General features: G+C 35.4%; 1 protein-coding gene across 1 annotated transcript in view; it reads left to right on the forward strand.

The window, feature by feature from the left end:
- Positions 1-20,992, forward strand: part of TMEM26 (transmembrane protein 26) — a 48,984-nt gene that overhangs the window by 17,141 nt on the left and 10,851 nt on the right. The window contains exons 2-4 of the mRNA XM_033209116.1: positions 477-555; positions 6,235-6,348; positions 8,413-8,633. Coding sequence (XP_033065007.1) covers positions 477-555; positions 6,235-6,348; positions 8,413-8,633 — 414 coding nt within the window. The remainder of the gene's footprint in view (positions 1-476; positions 556-6,234; positions 6,349-8,412; positions 8,634-20,992) is intronic.

Here is a 20,992-nt window from a genome sequence, read left to right on the forward strand (position 1 = left end):
CCTTATCATCTGATTTTTGTGTTCTAGCACCATGTTATTGTTTGAGCTCTCAGAATTCCAGGTTAATGTTGCAAAATGTAGCCAAATCTTGAAATTGTAATGTCTAATAAATCCAAGATTTACTGCTGCTGTGTTTGCTTTTTGTAAAACATATTAAATACAAAATATCCAGTGTTGTGCCTGAAACTAATTGGCAGTGTCCCATTAAACCATATCAAAATTAATGTCTATTAATTGAATTAGAAATTCAGTGAGAATGACAGCTGCTAGTGCCTTTTACAGTTACTTTGTTTCTTTGTAATCCATATGGCAGAAATCACATAATGCTTTTTCCTTCATTGAAATAAACACTTGAGATAAAAAGGTTCGACTCAATGTGGTCAGAGTATGTGCATTTGTTTTTCATTCTTCCTCTTAATTTTTTTTGAAAAATTAGCTTAAATTAGCTAAACTATTTTTTCTTCTCTCTTTCACAGGTTTTCACCAGCCATATTTTTATATCTGATTAGCATCGTTCCATCATTATGGCTTCTTGAATTGCACCATGAGACCCAGGTACTTCTTTTTGGAAAGTAGGAATTGACATATTCAGCAATAAGCTACTTTCACAGTATGATCCAATTTATTTCAGGAATGCACTTTTCTAAGTAACTGGAGTTATCAAGAATTGAATAAATAAGAGGCTATCAGCAAAAGGAAGTGAATCCATGATTTACCAATAAAAGCCCCAATAAAATATTACATTTTTGTAAGATTTAGGAGTATATAGTGAATTAACATTTTGTGTTAGAGATCTGACTACTAAGACTTCCCCTGGCCCCCACCCTGTAGGTGGAGGCCTACAGGTAGAGTTTACATGGGGGTGTGGAAATTTGATTTCAACCCTTCCAGCTTCAGTGAGTTTCTATGTTGTGCTATGAATGGGCACGCCTCAATGATCTGGCATTCTGTAAAGTGACACTTTTAGGAATTTCAAAAACAGAAACAAAACCCTTATCTGTACTCAGCTATATAAATACAATTAAACTTATAGGAGCCATTTAAAATAGTCTGTTTTAAAATGAAGGTTATACAGATTACAGGAGATTAATTTTTGGGAGTCCCACGGGCTGCCTTAGTAAAATAGAAATTCTTTTCTAGAGCCCTGAAACTAAGATTAAAGGAGACGAGTCGTAGGACCCACCACGTGGAAGGTGGGCTTATATGTGTTAGAAGATCACATTGTCCTAAAAATAAAATAGTAGCTTCCGGCCGGGTGCGGTGGCTCATGCCTATAATCTCAGCACTTTGGGAGGCCGAGGTGGGCGGATCACGAGGTCAAGAGATGGAGACCATCCTGGCCAACATGGTGAAACCCCGTATCTACTAAAAATACAAGAATTATCTGGGCCTGGTGGCGCACGCGTGTCGCTTCAGCTACTCGAGAGGCTGAGGCAGGAGAAACGCTTGAACCTGGGAGGTGGAGGTTGCAGTGAGCGGAGATTGCATCACTGCACTCCAGCCGGGCAACAGAGCGAAACTCCGTCTCAAAAAAAAAAAAAAAAAAAAAAAGGAGCTTCCAATAAGAGTCCCTAATTTATTACAGAGATTTTTAATACAGCTATTTTCTACACAGCTCTAATAAGCAGTCTCTAGGTTGGGTGCAGTCATAGACTGCTGTTGATGTTCCTGTTCAACGCTGGGGAGGCCGAGTTACTAAAGTCCATCAGATTCCAGCTTTGACTTCATAGTTCAGGTTATAGGACTATGTTACAGAGAAATGTAGTTATGACCTAATAATATTTCGGGACCTTCACTGATAAAATACTTTTAAAAAGATCTGCGAGAATTTGGACTTACATAGATTTCTTTGTTATAGTTGGTCATTTTATAGCAAGGTTAAGCCTCCAATATGTAGCCCTGTCTGCCTCCAATGTATAACCTTATCTGCAAAAGCCTTGCTCCAAATTGTAGGCACACAAAGGGGAATTTAGTTCTGTGGACCACTTTTGAAGAATTCCACAAGCAAGTACCAAGAATGTAGGGATGAAGAAAACATTTTTCTCCCTTCAATCTCCTGCTAAAAATCACGAAAGTCATATAGACTATTCCTATGTCTGTAGCAAAAGTGTTTTTGTAACTGTATATTTTTGGTTCAAGTTATCATAGCTTTTTAAATCTATACTGTAAGGAGTTAGGGGACGGTTTCAATCTCTTTACTACTTACTGCTTTCAAGAGTATGAAAATAAGCTCTAGTGATTTGAATCAATTGTTTCTTTCACATCCAATTCTATGACATGGCTATCATACACAATAACCATTCATTTCCCTAAATGCTTTTGTAATATAAATTTGTTGCACAATTAATTGATATACAGGTCAAATCCTATTACAACAAATAACGTGCAACCAAAAACTCCCTTTTTAATAAAAAAAAGATTTTTGAGCCCCAAGCAGTAGCTCTCTAATTTTCATACTACAAAAGAAATTGAACCTTTAGTAGTAACAGATTTGACTCATTTTGACACAGAATTAAAATGAATGCCCAGAGATTGAATTGGGCAGACTGAGCAGAAATGAAAGTAGAAAAATAGTAAGAGAGAAAAAAAGCATTGGAATTGCAGTTAAAGAAAGAAGAAATGGCAGAATAAAGGGAGTTACAGTAATTCTTCTAGTGTACTCATTTAGAACATTTTGGGAGTGATAGTAATCACTTTTCGTCAGGTATCCTCCTGTACTTTCACAAATGTTTTCACAGATATGGACCCAACAACTACAGAAGTTAGGCATGATACGTACATTTCTATTTTAAAGATGAGGATCCTGAGGCTCAGAAAGGTTAAGTAATTTTCCTAAATTGATACAGTAAATACACAGTAATGCTGGGGCCTAAAACCTAACGGATATCTAGTCCATTAAACCATATTGCCCTTCTCAGCTATCTGTTCTGTGTTTTAGAGGCATTTGCATCAGAATTATCTGAGTTGTTCATTGTAGAAAAGACTAGTTTAATTTTCTTTCACATTTTCCATTTACTCTATACTATATGTTCTAACCCATGACTTGGCATTAGGAAAACATCCTGACATATTTCATGAGACATTTCTCCTAGATTACTAATTTCTTACCTTCATTCCTGAATCTGGTTGGGTCTACATGTATGGGAACAAAACATTCATGACAATGATTGTGACCTTAGCTCTCAGGTCCATTTAAGAAGTGACAAGATTAAAGTAATGGAAACATTCTGGTCTTCTTGTTGTCACAGTGCCTTGGACACAAAGCAATATTTTTGAAGCTAATAAGAGTTTAATAGACACAGCCTATTAAAAAAAAGGCATATTGATACTCAGATAACCTATGTGAACTCACCTATACAAGGCGGAATGTAAACAATATAATCCCAAAACAATACAAGTCAGGCTAGGTTTTAAGAGTGAAGTCACTTGTTCACTGCAGTCCCAATGTAGAGGCCACTTGGAGGAAAATCTCATCAATCTATAACAACTAGAGTAACAGGAGTGGAGAGCAACTCAGATAAGTCTTAATACCATAATATGGACTATATGGACTATGAAGCTATTTGCTTCCACGTTATCTTCTACTGCACTAAAGCATGGCCTTTTTTCTTAAATAAAAAGATGTTAGGTATTTTTAATTATAAGAATGTCAAAAACATATTAAGGTCACCACTTTTAATACATAGTCTGTTTTCATGCCTACAGAGTTGTTAAGATGTTTTTCCTATTGAAATAAATAAAGTCACCAACATGCTTTGCAATGAAAATTTGTTGCTTGGTTAAAGATTTAATTTTTATCTTCATTATCTGTTTTTGGAGCCTTAGCTGCACACATATACACACACACAAAGTGTGCAAACAACTGTATTTTTGCTCCTACAGACACGGCATATGGCCATTTTTCTTAATTATTCTTGTCATTTCAACCATAATACTAGTTGTTTGGATAGAGGGTAGAAAAAAACAGCTTCTTGCAGACTTTCTTTTCTGCTTTTTCAAGTAGCTTATAGAATAGTCGATGATGTATCCAGAATGATTAAGAAAAATATACTTTTTACAGCTTTAATTTTTTTAAAAAATAAGTCCTCTCTAAATACAAATGTGTGATCGTGGATGTGTGGTGGTTGTAGTGGTGGTGGTGGTTGTAGTGGTGGTGGTGGTTGTAGTGATGGTGGTGGTGGTTGTGGTGGTGGTGGTGGTGGTTGTAGTGGTGGTGGTGGTTGTGGTGGTGGTGGTGGTGGTTGTGGTGGTGGTGGTGGTGGTGGTGGTGGTGTGGTGGTGGTGTGGTTGTAGTGGTGGTGGTGGTGGTTGTGGTGGTGGTGGGTGGTGGTGGTGGTGGTTGTGGTGGTGGTGGTTGTGGTGGTGGTGGTGGTTGTGGTGGTGGTGGTGGTTGTGGTGGTGGTGGTTGTGGTGGTGGTGGTGGTGGTGGTTGTGGTGGTGGTGGTTGTGGTTGTGGTGGTGGTGGTTGTGGTTGTGGTGGTGGTGGTGGTGGTTGTGGTGGTGGTGGTTGTGGTGGTGGTGGTGGTGGTTGTGGTGGTGGTGGTGGTTGTGATGGTGGTGGTTGTGGTGGTGGTGGTTGCCGTGGTGGTGGTGGTTGTAGTGGTGGTGGTGGTTGTGGTGGTGGTGGTGGTTGTGGTGGTGGTGGTGGTGGTTGTGGTGGTGGTGGTTGTGGCGGTGGTGGTGGTTGTGGTGGTGGTGGTGGTTGTGGTGGTGGTGGTTGTCGTGGTGGTGGTGGTTGTTGTGGTGGTGGTTGTGGTGGTGGTGGTGGTTGTGGTGGTGGTGGTTGTGGTGGTGGTGGTGGTTGTGGTGGTGGTTGTGGTGGTGGTTGTAGTGGTGGTGGTGGTTGTGGTGGTGGTGGTTGTAGTGGTGGTGGTGGTTGTGGTAGTGGTGGTGGTGGTTGTGGTGGTGGTGGTTGTAGTGGTGGTGGTGGTTGTGGTGGTGGTGGTGGTTGTAGTGGTGGTGGTGGTGAATGTGTGTGTGTTTCAAAATATATTAGCACTGCAGATGTTTGAAAAACCTTCAACTTTTTTTTAAGCCAGTTTGTAAAATATGCATTGGGTACAGCTACATTTTCAAGTGTCACCCCTTTCTTCTCTTATATAATTTTTCCTTCTCTTACTTTACCTAGGATTTCCAGCATACGGTGAGTAAATATCATGCACAATTCACCTGCAGAAATTCTCATACAAAATGAAGAAACAAAAAAGGAAAAATGGCACTTTTTATGTCTATTGTTGAGTTTTCCATAAACCTAAATTGGCTTTTACACTGTTACTAAAATGTATGTTTTGGTGGGTGAACATGCTAATTTTTTAGGTTGTTTCAGTGCTTGACAGGATTAAAAATGATTGTATTATTTATTAAGCCATATGATATTTGAGATAAAGAGGCTTCTGGATAAGAAACAAAATCTTAAAATACTATATACACACACATATACACACACAGACACACACTGTGGAATACCACACAGCTATAAAAATAGCAACATCATATCCTTTGCAGTAACATGAATGAAGCTGGAGGCTAGTATTCTAAGCAAACTAACACAGGAACAGAAAACCAGATACCACATGTTCTCACTTATAAGTGGGAGCTAAAAACTGAATACACATGGACACAAAGATGGGAACAACAGACACTGGAGACTACTTGAGAGGGGAGGGATGGAGGGAAGTGTGAATTGGAAGGCTGCTTATCAGGTACTATGCTCACTACCTGGGTGATGGCATTCTTTATACACCAAGCCTCAACAACATGCAATTTACCCATGCACGTGAACCCCCAAAACCTAAAATAAAAGTATAAAAAGAAAAAAAAACACCATAATTTCCTTGACCAGGATCATATATGTTTTATTGTTGTCACTGGTTATTTGTTTGGTTTTAAATTCTTTCAGGGTTTAAGAAAGGAATCTCAGTTACCAATCTATAAATTCTACAGCTCTCTGCAGTGACTCAGTATTTGCATCCTCATCGACCTAAGGAAAAATAAGATTTTGTATAGTTGACACTCTTGTCATATAGATTAAAAAGTGGATTCCCATCTCAGGCCTATATTCTGATTTTTGGAAATGTTTATGCATATGCTGTATAAACTTTGCATATCTGCTCATAATCTCTTGAATAGATTGAACTCTGTATACTATATGTTATGAGACATACTGTATTTTTTGAGCTCTACCATATTGTGCTAATTTTTTGCCACAATTGCCTTCCCCAACCCCATTCTTAGTATTGCAGTATCCAGGCTGAAGGAACATCACAGAATATCAGCAGAAAAGAAGTCTTCAATCAAACATTGACATCCAATGAACAAACCAGTAGAGCTGATGATCTCATTGAGACGGTGAGAGCTTTTCCACTGTATATTAAAGGATCTAGCAAATGATGGACTTGGTATAATCCTCAATTACCTGCTATACACCTCTCCCAGCTAATTCTTTTCAGAAGAAAGTTATCCATTATTTGGCTCAGGAATTCACAAAATAATTATATTTTTAAATTATTAAACATATTTAATATGCATAAATATATACATTGATACATTATGTATAAATAGATACATTTAACCTGCATCATTAAGGAACACTTAAAGAGGATAATGTTTGCACAATGAGAGACATATACATTTATGAAGCAATGATATAATTAAAATATTGGGATATGATAATTTTAAGACTTTCTTTTTTAGAGGAATATTAGATTCACAGCAAAAATTGAGAAGAAGGTACAGAGATTTCCCATATACTCTGTATTCATGTACAGCCTCCTCATCCATCAATACCCTGCACCACAGTGGTGTGTTTGTTAAAACTAATAAACCTACATGACATTGTTGTGGATGCCAATAAAAATGGCATTTTGTTTTTAATTTCAAATTTCACTTATTCTTTGCTGGTATATAGGAAAGAGATTGACTTTTGTATATCAACCTGTTATCCCACAACCTTGCTATAAACATTTACTAGTTTCAGGAGGTTATTTTTTTTGCCAGTTCTTTGGGATTTTCTACCTATACAATTATGTCAACTGTGAACAGAGGCAGTTTTATTTCTTCTGTCCCAATCCCTATACGTTTTATTTAATTTTCTTGTCTTATTGAATTAGCTAGGGACTCCACCATATGTATTTTGTAGATGTTTATTAATAAAATAGAGAAGATTTCTGGCCAAAACAGAATCCCTTTCTTTTTCTTCATAAGGCTGTTATTTGGCAAACTGACCATGACCTGTTTAAAAAGGAAAAGGCCCCCATCACTGAAACGTATTTTCAATAATGAGATGTACTATTAGTTCTGCGAGGTTTAATGGAATGAACCTTGGGTTCTAATTCAAGCTCCAATCACAATTTATTTACATCAGTCTGGACAAATCATTTAGTTTCTCTCTCAGTTTTTCATCTGACAATCAAAATTATTAATATTTACTAGTGTGCTTCCTGTATAAATTAAATATGATGTACATAAAGTTTCATAGTAGTGATATAAGAAAGAGTACAAATGGAAGATTCTTCATTTTCATGTCTGGCTTCAATCAGGATAGCATCATGCCTCATCTTTTATCCTCCCTTGTGCATTTGATATCAGCAAGTGATGGAGAGGGATAAGTGAATTTTGCACAAACAGTTAAGTCACTTGCATAAGTAAGTTGGAATCATTATCCACTGGAGACCTAAGTCCTTGTAGGGTCAATAGTACACTTTGAGACTTATTTAGAAGGTAATTGGGCAAGAGTTGTCATCCAGAATACATTGGTGGGATGTAAGTTTTTCTAGGTCTAAGAATAATGGCAGAGTAAAATTTGCTTGCTGGCTTATGGATTATTGAATAATATGTTATGTACTCAGAATAAAAATAATTTTATAGTTATTCTCTTTCTTTACATTTAGGTAATCGATAAACATTATTACATTTTTATGTTTAGCTATAATAGAGTTTTAAAGCAAAAAAAAAGGGAAGATTTGTACAATGTTAAAAATATTTCAAGATTAGTAAATTCAGATTTTAAAATCTATTAAAAATATAGGAAGTTTTTGTGCTATTAATATGGATTCTGTAAAACTTTGCTATGTGTTGTTTTTTGTTACACAGTGTAATAAAATGAGACATGATCTTTAAAACATTGTAAAATTGGTTCTTTAAATACCATATGGTACAATCCCACTCTTAAGTTTAAGGCTTAAATTACTTGCTAGTTATAGGCACCCCCATCTTAAGGACCACATTAGCTTTTTATTTTTTCCAGAGTGTTCAGCTGAAAGACATTTTACTTTCTTTAGCAAGTAAAGAATAACACCTGAAAATGACTGTCTACAAAAGCAAACTCTTGATTGAAATCATGGTGAAGAAAATATTTCTCTCTCAGGTGGTGGCTCATAATCCTTCTGTCTGTATGATATTTCTGTTAAACAGGCCAAAGTTTTTGTGAATAACTTATCTACAGTATGTGAGAAAGTTTGGACATTGGGACTCCATCAGACATTCCTGTTAATGCTAATAATTGGAAGATGGCTTTTACCCATTGGAGTCGGGATCACTCGAGATCAACTCTCTCAACTTCTTCTTATGTTTGTGGGGACAGCGGCTGACATACTGGAATTCACAAGTGAGACCCTAGAAGAACAAAATGTGAGGTGAGCATTCCTTGCAACAAAAACACCTTGTTTTCAGGGTCAAGACCATGCACCTGTCTCTTAGTTCTGTGACTTGTATATCACATGAATTAGAATTTTTAGTATATTTTATATGCAATGTTAGGATCAGAGAATTTGCTGCTATATGCGTATTAGAAACCAACACAGTCTTTATGCTTTTTGACAAATACATAAAGGAGATTTCTGCTAGAGAAAGAGACACATAATATTCTCTGTGGGCGAGAACAGAAATGCTCTGCATGTTTTCATGACTACAGGTTAGATAAAGTCATGGTTCTCTGAAAACCTGAAGTGGTATGACCATCCCTAGCCTCTCTTTTCCATTCCTAAGTGTGAGAAGCATAGCCAATCATAAAATCCTCTCTTAGAACACAGCACAGCTACAGTTTAAGAGAGCACTGAGAGAAGACGTGGAGAAGTCTCTTCCTATCCATTTGGGGATTTGCATTCCCTGGTGTAAATGGAAAATGGGGCAGAGGTTTTATTTTACTAAATTTTATTTTTAGTCAGTTTTGTTTGAAGTGCCCAAAGGCTTTCTGGTGTAGAGGCCTATAAATTAAAACTTATTGAGTTGGTACTTTTATTTTTGCCACAAGCAAATAAACTCAGAATCCATGATCACATCTGTTTACGGAACGACTTCCTTACCATTAGGGATTTAAGTCTCAATGCCTGAATATACTTTAAGCTTGGGTTGTTTTGCACTATGCCATAAAAATAAATTGGAATGAGGCTGGCTTTTAATACTACAGTTTACTTTATGCTGTGCTTCTCAAACAACAAAACATAAAGCTCAACAAAATACACTAACTTACCAAGTAAATTTAATATCCCAATTATAGCACAAATTATATTTATAACCATGAGCTACCTTTACAAGATAATTTCCTGTTTCATTTATATTAATTTTTCTCATAGCTTATTAAGTTGACATATTTTTTTAAAAAAATCCAATCTAAATTGATTCATCATCATCAATGTGTTGATTTTAGTTCTGTAGTTTTAATGTCTTAAGTATGGTCAATGCTTTACATTGTAAAGTGTATTGTCAAATAAAATACAATATTGTTACAAGAAAAACTTCAAGAAATCATGACAGAGCATATAAAAGTGACAGGGACATCACAAAAGAAACATAATTAACTCCACCTATGTAGAAATAAACATGTACATGCAAAACATTTAGGGAGATGGGATAAAACATAGGGTAGTAAAAGAGATAGTAAGGAGGGATATGTTTTGTGGGGCCAGTCATAAAATTGTAAGAAATGCCTAGCTCGGTTATCTTAATGGACTGTTAGTAGTCCCATCCAGAAGTGACACCAAGGAGCAATTTATAGATCTGTGTTTTCCAATAAAGGTTGAATATTAAATAATTTCATGAATAAAAGTAGATTTGCCCAGCAAAACAAACAAAAAACCCAAATAAACAAAAAAACCCAAATCTTGAAAACCATAAGGCATTTTTTCACTCACCCAGTACTGATTTGTTATCTAATATGTGTCAAGCACTGAGCTAGGCAGAGATTGGGGAACAAATTGTGAGCAAGTATTAGTAAAAGGACACACAGTCCTATCTCAATGAAGACTGTTTCAATTCAGCAAGAATTTAGGAGCACTTGATGTTTCAAGACACCATAAATACCCCCAATTTCTTCTATCACCTACAAATTAATCTGAATGCTTCATAAATATATATTTTTATCATTTTAAACTTGTGTCATATCCTAGGAAAACTGATGTTTAATGGAGCCCAATAAATTATGTCATAGTTTTTAATGGTTACTGTTTTAAAAATTTGCTTTCAATTTTCATTGTCTCAGGTTGAAGTCATTTTCATTTTTAATATTACCACATTGTGACAGTAGCCTTCTGTAATTCCCATTCAAGTCCTATGTGCCTCTATTACTCAAATATTCACTCTCCCAAAAACCCTCCCAAAGTGAAAGCCCAGGAAGAATATAAAATTTTTCTCTCTCCTAGAAATTAGCTTCCATGTTCTGATTTCCTGTTTTGGTTCTCACCTGTACTGCAAGAATTGACACTGCAAATATCTATCTTTTCAAGGAAGGAGACCCTTAATCCTTTCCCACTGGGACATAAGCCTTCCCTTTTAGGCTCAAGAGGATAATCATGAAGAATAATCTTAATACATAAGTAAATGATATTTATATCTAATAGAAGAAGGGATCACTTCATTGTAGTCTACTCAGCATTGCCTATTATTATGACATTTTACTTTTTCTAATGTTTTATTCCATAGTTTGGGCTGATAGATTTAGGAGAAAGCCTACAATGGTATCTACATCACAAAAATGTCTAAATCTCTTCCCCATTTTCTAGCTAATATATCAAATTCTATTTTTTATTAAATAAATTTCCTTCCTTTGGCTCACATTAAAGCTCATCTACCTAAGTTTTATGCATTTACATAAATTTGGAAAGCTTCTGATTCTGCATTTTTTTTAACAGCTTTATGAAATTATGGTTTAAATAACATAAATTTCAACTGTAATTCTATAGTTTAATGATATTTAGTAATTATAGATTTGTTTATCCATAACCACAATCCAGATTTAGAACATTCCCATCACTCCCAAAAGATTCCTGTGGCTGTTTGCAGTCAATCTTCACTCTTAACAGGCAACCACTGATACACTTTATGTCTCTGTGGATTCCTCTTTCTTAGAAATTTCATGGAAATTGAATTATAAAATGTGTATTCTTTTATGTATGGCTTTTTTATGTAACATAATGTTTCTGGGATTCATCCATGTTGTTTCATGTTTAGCTCCTCTTTAGTTGCTAGTGTTCCATTAAACGCATATACCACGTTTTGTTTATTCATTCAGTAGTAGATGTACATGTGGATAACTTCCAGCTTTTTGATACTAAAAATGATGTTGCTAAGAGGATTCACTGACAGACTTTTGCCTGGCTATGTTTTCATTTCTCTTTAGTAGACACCTAAGAGTGGAATGGCTGGTTATATGTTAAATATAGCTTTAATTTTTTAATAATCTACTGAGATGTTTCTAAAGTAGCTGTATTAATTTTATTCCCACCAACAATATATGAGGATTCCATTTTCTCTACATCCTTATCAACAATCATTTTCCCCCCGGTCTTTTTTATTATACCCTTCTGATGGATGTAGAGTGGTATCTCACCAGGACATTAATTTGCATTTCTTTAATGACTAATGTTGCTGAGCATCTTTTCATGGGAATATTAGCTATTCATATCTCTTCTTTGGTGATGTGTCTGTACATTTTTCTTCATTTTTTAGTGGATTGTCTTTTTATTATTGAGTTGTAAGAATTCTTTATATATCCTTGATACAAGTCCTTTATCAAATATCTAAATATAAATATTTCCTCCTTGTGTTCAGCTTGTTTTTTAATTTTTTAATGTTATCTTTTGAAAAACACATTTTAAAAGTTTTGAAGAAGTTCAAATCTATCAATATTTTCTTTCACATTTTTGGTGTCGTATGTAGGAACTATTTTCCTAACCCTAAATGAGAAATATAATTTCTTTTGTTTTCTTATTGATATGGTTTGGCTGTGTCCCCACCCAAATCTCATCTTGAATTATAACTCCCACAATTCCCAGGTGTCATGGGAGGAACCCGGTGGGAGGTGATTGAATTATGGGAACAGGTCTTTCCTGCACTGTTCTTGTGATAGTGAATGAGTCTCACAAGATCTGATGGTTTAAAAGTGGGAGCTTCCCTGCACAAGCTCTCTTTGTCTGCTGTCAGCCACTAAGATGTGACTTGCTCCTTCTTGCCTTCCCCCATGGCTGGGAGGGCTCCCCAGCCATTTGGAACTGTGTGTCCATTAAACTCCTTTTCCTGTACAAATTACCCAGTGCCGGGTATGTCTTTATAAGCAGCATGAAAATGGACTCATACACTTATGGAATGTTTTAATTCTCACATTTGTTTCTATTATCTGTTTTTACATAATTTTTGTGTACAGTGGGAGGTAAGGTTCCAAGTTTATTTTTTATTTTTGGCACTGCCCCATTCCAGCTGGGACTAATTTTCCCAGTACCATTTGTTGAAAGGATTCTTTCTTTATTATATTGCCTTAGCATCGTTGTCAAAAAATCAATGGATCACAGATGTAAAGCTTTTTCTCTGGACTTTCTGTTGTGTTCCATTGTTTTATGTATTTGTCATTATACCAATACCACACTATCATGATTATGTAGCTATAGTGAGTTTTGAAATTGAATATTGTAAGTCTTCCAGAATTGTTCTTTTAAAATTTGTTTTAGCTATTGTAGGTGCTTTGCATTTTTATATAAAATTGTTATAATTCTCCTTTCAAGTTGTAAAAAGGGTAAAAAAATTTTTAAAAAACTTACTATACTCTTGGTAGAGAATGAATTGAATCTAAAGATCAATTTGGGAAGAATTGTCATCTTAACAATATTAAATTTTCCAATCTGTGAACACAAAATATCTCATCCTTTGTTTAGATGTTTCTTAATTTCTCTCAGCAATGTTTTGTAATTTTCAGTGTGCAGGTCAAGCTTTTCTTAACTATTTCCTAAGTTTTTATTCTTTTTGATGCTTTACTAGTGGAATTATTTTTTAAATTTTATTTTCACATTTTTCATTGCTATAATAGAAACACAGTTTACTTTATATGATGATCTACTACCACAGCCATGCTCAACTTGCTAATTAGTTTTATCCCTTAAATTTTCTCCTTACAGGATCATGCTGCTTGCAAACAGATTGTTTTGATTCTTTCTAATCCGTATGCCTTTAATTTATGTTTCTTGCCTTATTGCACTGACAAAAACTTCTTTCAATGTCAAATAGAAGTAGTAAGAGTAGACATTTCAATCTCAAAAGATAAGCATTCTGTCTTGCTATATTAAAGATTATATTAATTGTGGGTTTTGTATAGATGCCCTTTACCAGTTTGAAGAAATTCTCTTTTATTTCTAGATTATTGGGAATTATTTTTTAGTGTGTGTTAAATTTTGTTAAATCCTTTTCCTGCTTCTATTAAGATAATTAAGTGTTGGTTGTCTTTTATTCTATTAAAACAATATATTACACTAATTAATTTTCAGATGTTAAACCAACCTTGGCTTCCTGAGATAAATTCTACTTTATTATAACATATAATCATTTTTTCTCCTTTGATACAGGGTTTTGCCCTTTAGCCCAGGCCCAGGTACCACCCAGTGTGGTCACCACTGCATTGACCTCCTGGGCTCAAGTGATTTCCTGGCTCAGCTTCCCAAGTAGCTGGGACCACAGGCACATGCCACACCTGGCTAATTTATTTTATGTTTTGTAGAGATAGGATCTCCGTATGTTTCCCAGTCTGCTTTTGGACGCCTGGTCTCAGTCCCCCGGCCTAAGCCTCTCAAAGTGCTAGGATTATAGGTGTGAGCCACTGTGCCCAGTCTGTAATAATTTTTACATGTTATTGGATTCAGTTTGCTAACATTTGCTTATGAGTCATATTGATCTATAGTATTCTTTTCTAATGATATCTTTTTCTGTCTTTGGTAATGCTGACTTCATCAAATACCTCAAGAAGTATTCCTTCTTTATTTTCTGAAAGATTTTACATAGGTTTGGTCTTATTTTTTCTTTAAATATTTTATAGAATTCACCTAGGGAGCCACCTGGACCAAGGTTATTTTGTGGGAAGATTTTTTAAATTATAAATTTAATATCATTACTTTATATAGGTCTATTTAGATATTCTATTTCTTCTTAAATCAGTTTTGATTACATTTTCCTTTCTGGGAATTTTTCTATTTTGTCTAAGTTGTAGATTTTTGTCATAAAATTGTCCATAATATCTACTATACATGTGTTAATTTCTGTGGACTGAGTTGTGGTACCCTCCTTTTTCATTCTTGAGTTTAGCAATTTCTGCCTTCTCTCTTATTTTTTTAGGGGGTGAGGGGAGGGGCTGATGTTTACTTTTTTGGTTTGATCAGGTTTATTGATTTTGTTGATATTTAAACATAAACAGCCTTTGGTTTTATTGATTTTCTCTATTGTTATTCTGTTTTCCACCTCATTGGTTTCTGTTCTGATGTTTAATGTTTCCTTCCTTATGCTTGCTTTGGATTTAATTTGCTCTTCTTTTTTTTTCTAATTTCTTCAGGTGGAAACTTTGATTACTGACCTTTCATATTTTCTACTATATTTGAGACCTTTCATCTTTTCTACTATAGACATTTAAAGTATGAATTTTCCTGTAAGCACTGCTTTGCCAGCTCCCCGTAAATTTGATATGTCTTTTTTTGTTGCTTAATGCAGTTCAAAATATTTTCCAATTTATTCTGGCATTTTTTTTTATATGGGTTGTTTAGAAGTTGGCTGTTTAACTTCTAAATATATGGGAATCCCATAGACTTTTTGTTGTTGTTGTTTTCTGCTTTAATTCTACTTTCATCTGAGGATCTACTTTAAATTGTTTCAGTATTTTTAAATTTATGGAGACTTACTTTATGGTCTATTATATGGCCTATCTGGAGATCCATGTGTGCTTGAGAAGAATGTGTCTTTACTTGGTGTTGGGTGGAGTGTTCTATAAAATGTTAGTGACATCACCTTGGTTGATAGTGTTGTTCAAGTCTTCTGCATCCTTACTGATTTTGTGTCTAGTTGTTCTATTGATTCCTGAAAGTAGAACACTGAAATCTTTCATTCTAATTGTTGGAATGTCTGTTTCTCTTTTAAATGTCAGTTTTTGCTCCATATATATTGGGGTTCTGTATGTAGGTGTGCAAAATTGAATTGTTAACATCTTTCCAATGTAGTAACATTTTGTCATGAATGATCACTTTTTCTTTAGTAACATTTCTTTTCTGAAAGTCAATTTTGTCTCCTACGAATATAGGCACTCCAGCTTTCTTATGTTGACGTAGGGATATCTTTTCTTATTCTTTTACTTTCAAATTATATGTATATTTGTGTCTACATTCTGTCCCTTATAAACAGCTTACAGCTGGATCCTGTATTTTCCTCCCCAGTTGAGTACAGTTTTTGTCTTTTGATTTAAGTGTACATTAGTTTACTAGGGCTATTACAGCAAAATACCACAAACATGGTGGCTTAAAACAACAGAAATTTCTTCTCTCACAGTTCCAGATGCTAGGAATCCAAAACCAAGGTGCTGGTTCCTATTGGAGGCTCTGAAGAAGAATCTGCTTCATGCTTCTCTCCTAGTTTCTGGTGGCTGCTGGCAACTCTTGGTGTCCCATTGTTTGTTGACATATCACTCCAATTTCTCCCTCTTTCTTCACACGGCATTCACCCCAGTGTGTCTGTCTGTGTCTCCAAATTTTCCTTTTTTTATAAAGACACTAGTCATTGGATTAGGGCCCACCCTAATCCATATGACCTCATCTTAACTTGATTACATCTGCAAAGACCCTATTTCTAAACAAGGTCACAGTCTGAGACTTGCGTAGACATGGAATTTTAAGGGACACTATTCAAGCTGGTACACTGTGTTTAGACCATTAATATTTAGTGTAATTATCAATATGATTAGATTTATAGCTGTGATTTTACTATTTGTTTTTTTCTATGTCTCACATCCTTTTTATTTCTGTGTTACTCCTTTACTGTTTTGTTTTTCTGGTGGGGGTGGTTATACGAGCATTTTTAAGTCAATGATGTTAATTTCTGTATACATTTTTTGAATTATTTTATTAGTAGATGCTCTAGGGATTAAAATACACATTTTAGGCCGGGCGCGGTGGCTCAAGCCTGTAATCCCAGCACTTTGGGAGGCCGAGACGGGCGAATCACGAGGTCAGGAGATCGAGACCATCCTGGCTAATACAGTGAAACCCCGTCTCTACTTAAAAAATACAAAAAAAAAAAAAAACTAGCCGGGCGACGAGGCGGGCGCCTGTAGTTCCAGCTACTCGGGAGGCTGAGGCAGGAGAATGGCATAAACCCGGGAGGCGGAGCTTGCAGTGAGCTGAGATCCGGCCACTGCACTCCAGTCTGGGTGGCAGAGCAAGACTCCGTCTCAAAAAAAAAAAAAAAAAAATACACATTTTAAAATTTTACACTCTATTATAGGGTAAAACTAACTTAATTCTGATAAAGCCTAACAATATGGCTCCATTTGGTCATAGCACTGTTGCCCCACTTGCTCCATTACTGATAACTTTGTTTCCTCCTCTTCCTTTTTGCTATTGTTTTTATAAATATATTACATTTTTGTATGTTATAAATTGAATAATCCAGTGTTATAATTAGTGTTCTATATAATCTTTTAACGTTTTAAAAAGATATTAGAAAATGTCTATATGTGTATATTTATATGTTCCTTTTAATTTCCCATACATTTATCATTTTCATGCACTTCATTTCTCCATGTGTATGTCAGTTACTATGTGGTGTAATTTCCTTTCAACCTGAAAGACTTTATTTAGTGTTTCTCCTAAGGCAAATCTGTAGTAAAAAATACTACAAGTTTTTTTTTTTAATCTGAAAATGTTCTTATTTTGCCTTCATGTTTAAAGGATAGTTTTGCTATATAAAGAATTATTGGTTGACAGCATTTTCATATATATATATAATTTGAGGAAAAACATAGTTTACAGGTGTAAGAAGATCAACAAAACCATATAATAAGTAAAAACAAAGATCTACCATTTTACATATATACACATATATATAATTTCACTGTCTACTGGCCTTCATTGTTTCTGATCAGAGTTAGCCATTATAGTTGACCTTCAAACAACATGAGTATGAACTGTGTGGGTCGATTTATATGCAGATTTTTAAAAAATAAAACTTACATTGGGTGTGCCTGCCTCTCTGGCCTCTCCTTTCACCTCCTCCACCTCCTCCACCTCTTCCACCCCAGAGATAGCAAGACCAGCCAGCCTCTCTTGTTCTTCCTGCTTCTCAGCCAACTCAATGTGAAGATAGTGAGGATACAGAGCTTTATGATGATTCAGTTATACTAATGAATAGTAAATACATTTCCTCTTCCTTATGATTTTCTAAATAACATTTTCTTTTCTGTAGCTTACTTTATTATAAAAATATGGTGTGTAATACATATAACATACAAAATATGTGTTAATTGACTGTTTATGTTATTGATATTACTTCCAGTCAGCAGTATGCTATTAGTAGTTACGTTTTGGAAAAGTCAAAATTATACACAGATTTTCAACTGTGTGGGGCGAAGTCAGTTCTCCTAACTAACCCCCACTTTGCTCGAAGGTCAACTGTACTTATTTGTTGTTACTCTGTACATCACGACTCAATTTTCTCTTGATGTTTTCTTTTCCTCTTTCGCTTTTAGTAGTTTGAGATGTGTCTAAGTGTGGATCTTTGCTTTTACTTATTCTTGGGCTTTATTGATCTTCTTATACCTGTAATTATGTTTTTCCTCAAAATTTTCAGCCACTATTTCTCTAAATATTTTCTCCTCTCTTTTATATCTTTCTTCTTCTGGGTTTCCTATTAAAAATATATATGATTGACTGTATTCCACAGGTCTCTGAAGCTCTGCTGTTTTTTCTTCAATCTTTTTTTACTCTGTGTCTTTCAGATGAGATAATTTTTATTGATCTATCTTCTAGGTCACTGATTCTTTTTTTCTGCCATCTCAAATCCAGATGTAGAGTCCAATTGTAGAGTTTATCGAATTTTTCACTTCAGTTTGCATATTTTCAATTCTAGAGTTTCTATTTAATCATTTTCATAGTTTTGGTATCTTTATTTACTCACTTGTTGAGTCATTGCCATGAGACTTTTCTTTAACCAATCACACTTAGTTTTCTTTCATTCTTTGAACATATTTATAATAGTTGCTTTGAAATATTTTTCTGCTAACTCCAATGTCTGGACCTCAGTAGAGACAGTTTCTACTGTTGTGTTTTCCCTCTTGATTGTAAGTTAGATGTTTCTGGATTTTTTCTTTTATTTATCACATACTTCCTTTGTTGCGAACTGGGCATTTTGGATAATATATTCCAACAATATGTTATCTTCAGGCTCCCCACCACTGCCACCACCTGAGGCTTCTCATTTTGTTGCATCTGTTTTCTTAATTGGAGGAATGTATCTCTCCTTGGATTGTAGTCACTGATGTCTCAGATGTTTAAAAAATACCTAGTTTTATTTTTAGTTCGACATCTTACTGATCACACCTATAGCTACGTTTTTGGTCAGTCAATAACTTGGGCAGATTGGAATCAAACACTGTGAGCCCTTATGACTTCCATTCTTTGATGATCCGTGCCTGGAGCAGATAGCACATTTACAGTTCAAGATGTTTTCATGTCTCCCTCAGCTTTTGATTCCCACTGGGCCCTCTTTGGCCTTCCCTGAAGATGCCTGCAGTTTTTCAGTCAGCCAGGCCTACAGGAGTACTCATCTAGCCCTTCTATAGCTCTCATTTTAAGAATCTCTCTGTTAAATTTAAAGTTATTTCGTTACACTCCAACTGGGATTGTAGTCTCAAAGTAGCAAGCTACAGATTTTTAAAATATTTCCAATCAAATTTGTTACTTCTATTGACCACACCGCTGAATGTAAGATTTCATACTCCACTCCAAAGCCATCACTGGTAAAATTACCACTTTAACTGATCAATATGGTGTTACCATTCCCACAACTTGAATTAACTTAGACTTTTTTTTTCTGACTATAAGTCCCTAATTTATCTTTTCATACAGCATTTACATTAAGAAACTTGATATTATAAATTCTGTCTCTGCCTCTTTGAAATGTAAATTTCCTAGCCTCTTGCCAGTTTGCAAACCAACAATATCTTTCTCAAGGACCTGGGAGCCATCTATTTAAAATGCAGTCTTAAAGAAAGATGGAGCCCCTATCTCCCAGCCTCTGTGAGAGGGTAGGATCCTAACTTTGAAAAGTGCCAATTACCAAACACAAGTGGCCTAATCAAATTGACCAACCTCCATCCTAACATTCTCCAGTACTTTTCCAGTAGGTCACCCCAGTTCTTGAAAACTCTCCTACTTTTTGTTTTAGCAGAGTTGAGTTTAATCTTTCTCTTGTATTTCAATAGTCTTGAATAAATTCTTCCTCATCTGTTTAACTTCATTCAGTACAGTTAAAAAGAAAAAAAAAAATAGCCAACCGGGGGTAGGGGAATGAATATCTGTGGGTAAGAATCCTTCAGATTCCCGCTGTTCTTACCTGAAGCTTGGCCAACTTTTCATGAATAAATGTTACTTAATTTGTTGTTTGACTTTGGTTGATTTTTCAGAGCCCTGATGGTTGTTTTTTACAATTTTTGATAATTTTTTAATATTATACATGTTTGTTGGGGAAACGATTTGCTGACCTTTTCATTTCACTACAGACACCTTCCAACATTTTCACAAGTCAGAATGTCAACATCATTGCCATGGAGAGTTCCTTGGCCATTTACACCTTTGGAGATCACTTTGTGCAGTCTTTTTTTCCCCCAACATATTAATAAATCATGTATTAAAAAGAATTGTATTCTCACAGCATTACTAACATTTCCCTGTGAATACTTGACCATACAAAAGAGACTCTTCTTATGTTTACATTGTGTTTTACTTTTATTTTGCAGGGTTGAGGCTAATCTCTCTTTTACCTGGAAGAAATGGTGAAATATTTCTTCTAGGATAGGTTAATACTTCATTTTTTTCTTCCTTTCTATCATTTTTTCCTTTTCTGATGGTATTTGTCATTTTCTTTAAAAAAAAAAAACTAGATGAATTCTATCTGCTGATTGTCTCTTTTCTACATGAATATTTACACTTCCAAAAAGAAATAGCCCCTACAAAGGACATGAACTCATCCTTTTTTATGGCTGTATAGTATTCCACGGTGTATATGTGCCACATTTTCTTCATCCAGTCTGTCATTGATGGACATTTGGGTTGGTTCCAAGTCTTTGCTATTGTGAATAGTGCTGCAATAAACATACATGTGCACATGTCTTTATAGCAGCATGATTTATAATCCTTTGGGTGTATGCCCACTAATGGGATGGCTGGGTCAAATGGTATTTCTAGCTCTAGATCCTTGAGAAATTGCCACCCTGTCTTCCACAATGGTTGAACTAGTTTACAGTCAGCTGGAAACCATCATTCTCAGCAAACTATTGCAAGAACAGAAAACCAAACACCGCATGTTCTCACTCATAGGTGGGAATTGAACAATGAGAACACTTGGACACAGGAAGGGGAACATCACACACGGGGGCCTGTCATGGGGTGGGGGGAGGGAGGAGGGATAGCATTAGGAGATATACCTAATGTAAATGATGAGTTAATGGGTGCAGCACACCAACATGGCACATGTATGCATA

Source organism: Trachypithecus francoisi, unplaced genomic scaffold, assembly GCF_009764315.1.
Source record: "Trachypithecus francoisi isolate TF-2019V2 unplaced genomic scaffold, Tfra_2.0 Lachesis_group9, whole genome shotgun sequence".
Taxonomy (NCBI): Eukaryota; Metazoa; Chordata; class Mammalia; order Primates; family Cercopithecidae; genus Trachypithecus; species Trachypithecus francoisi.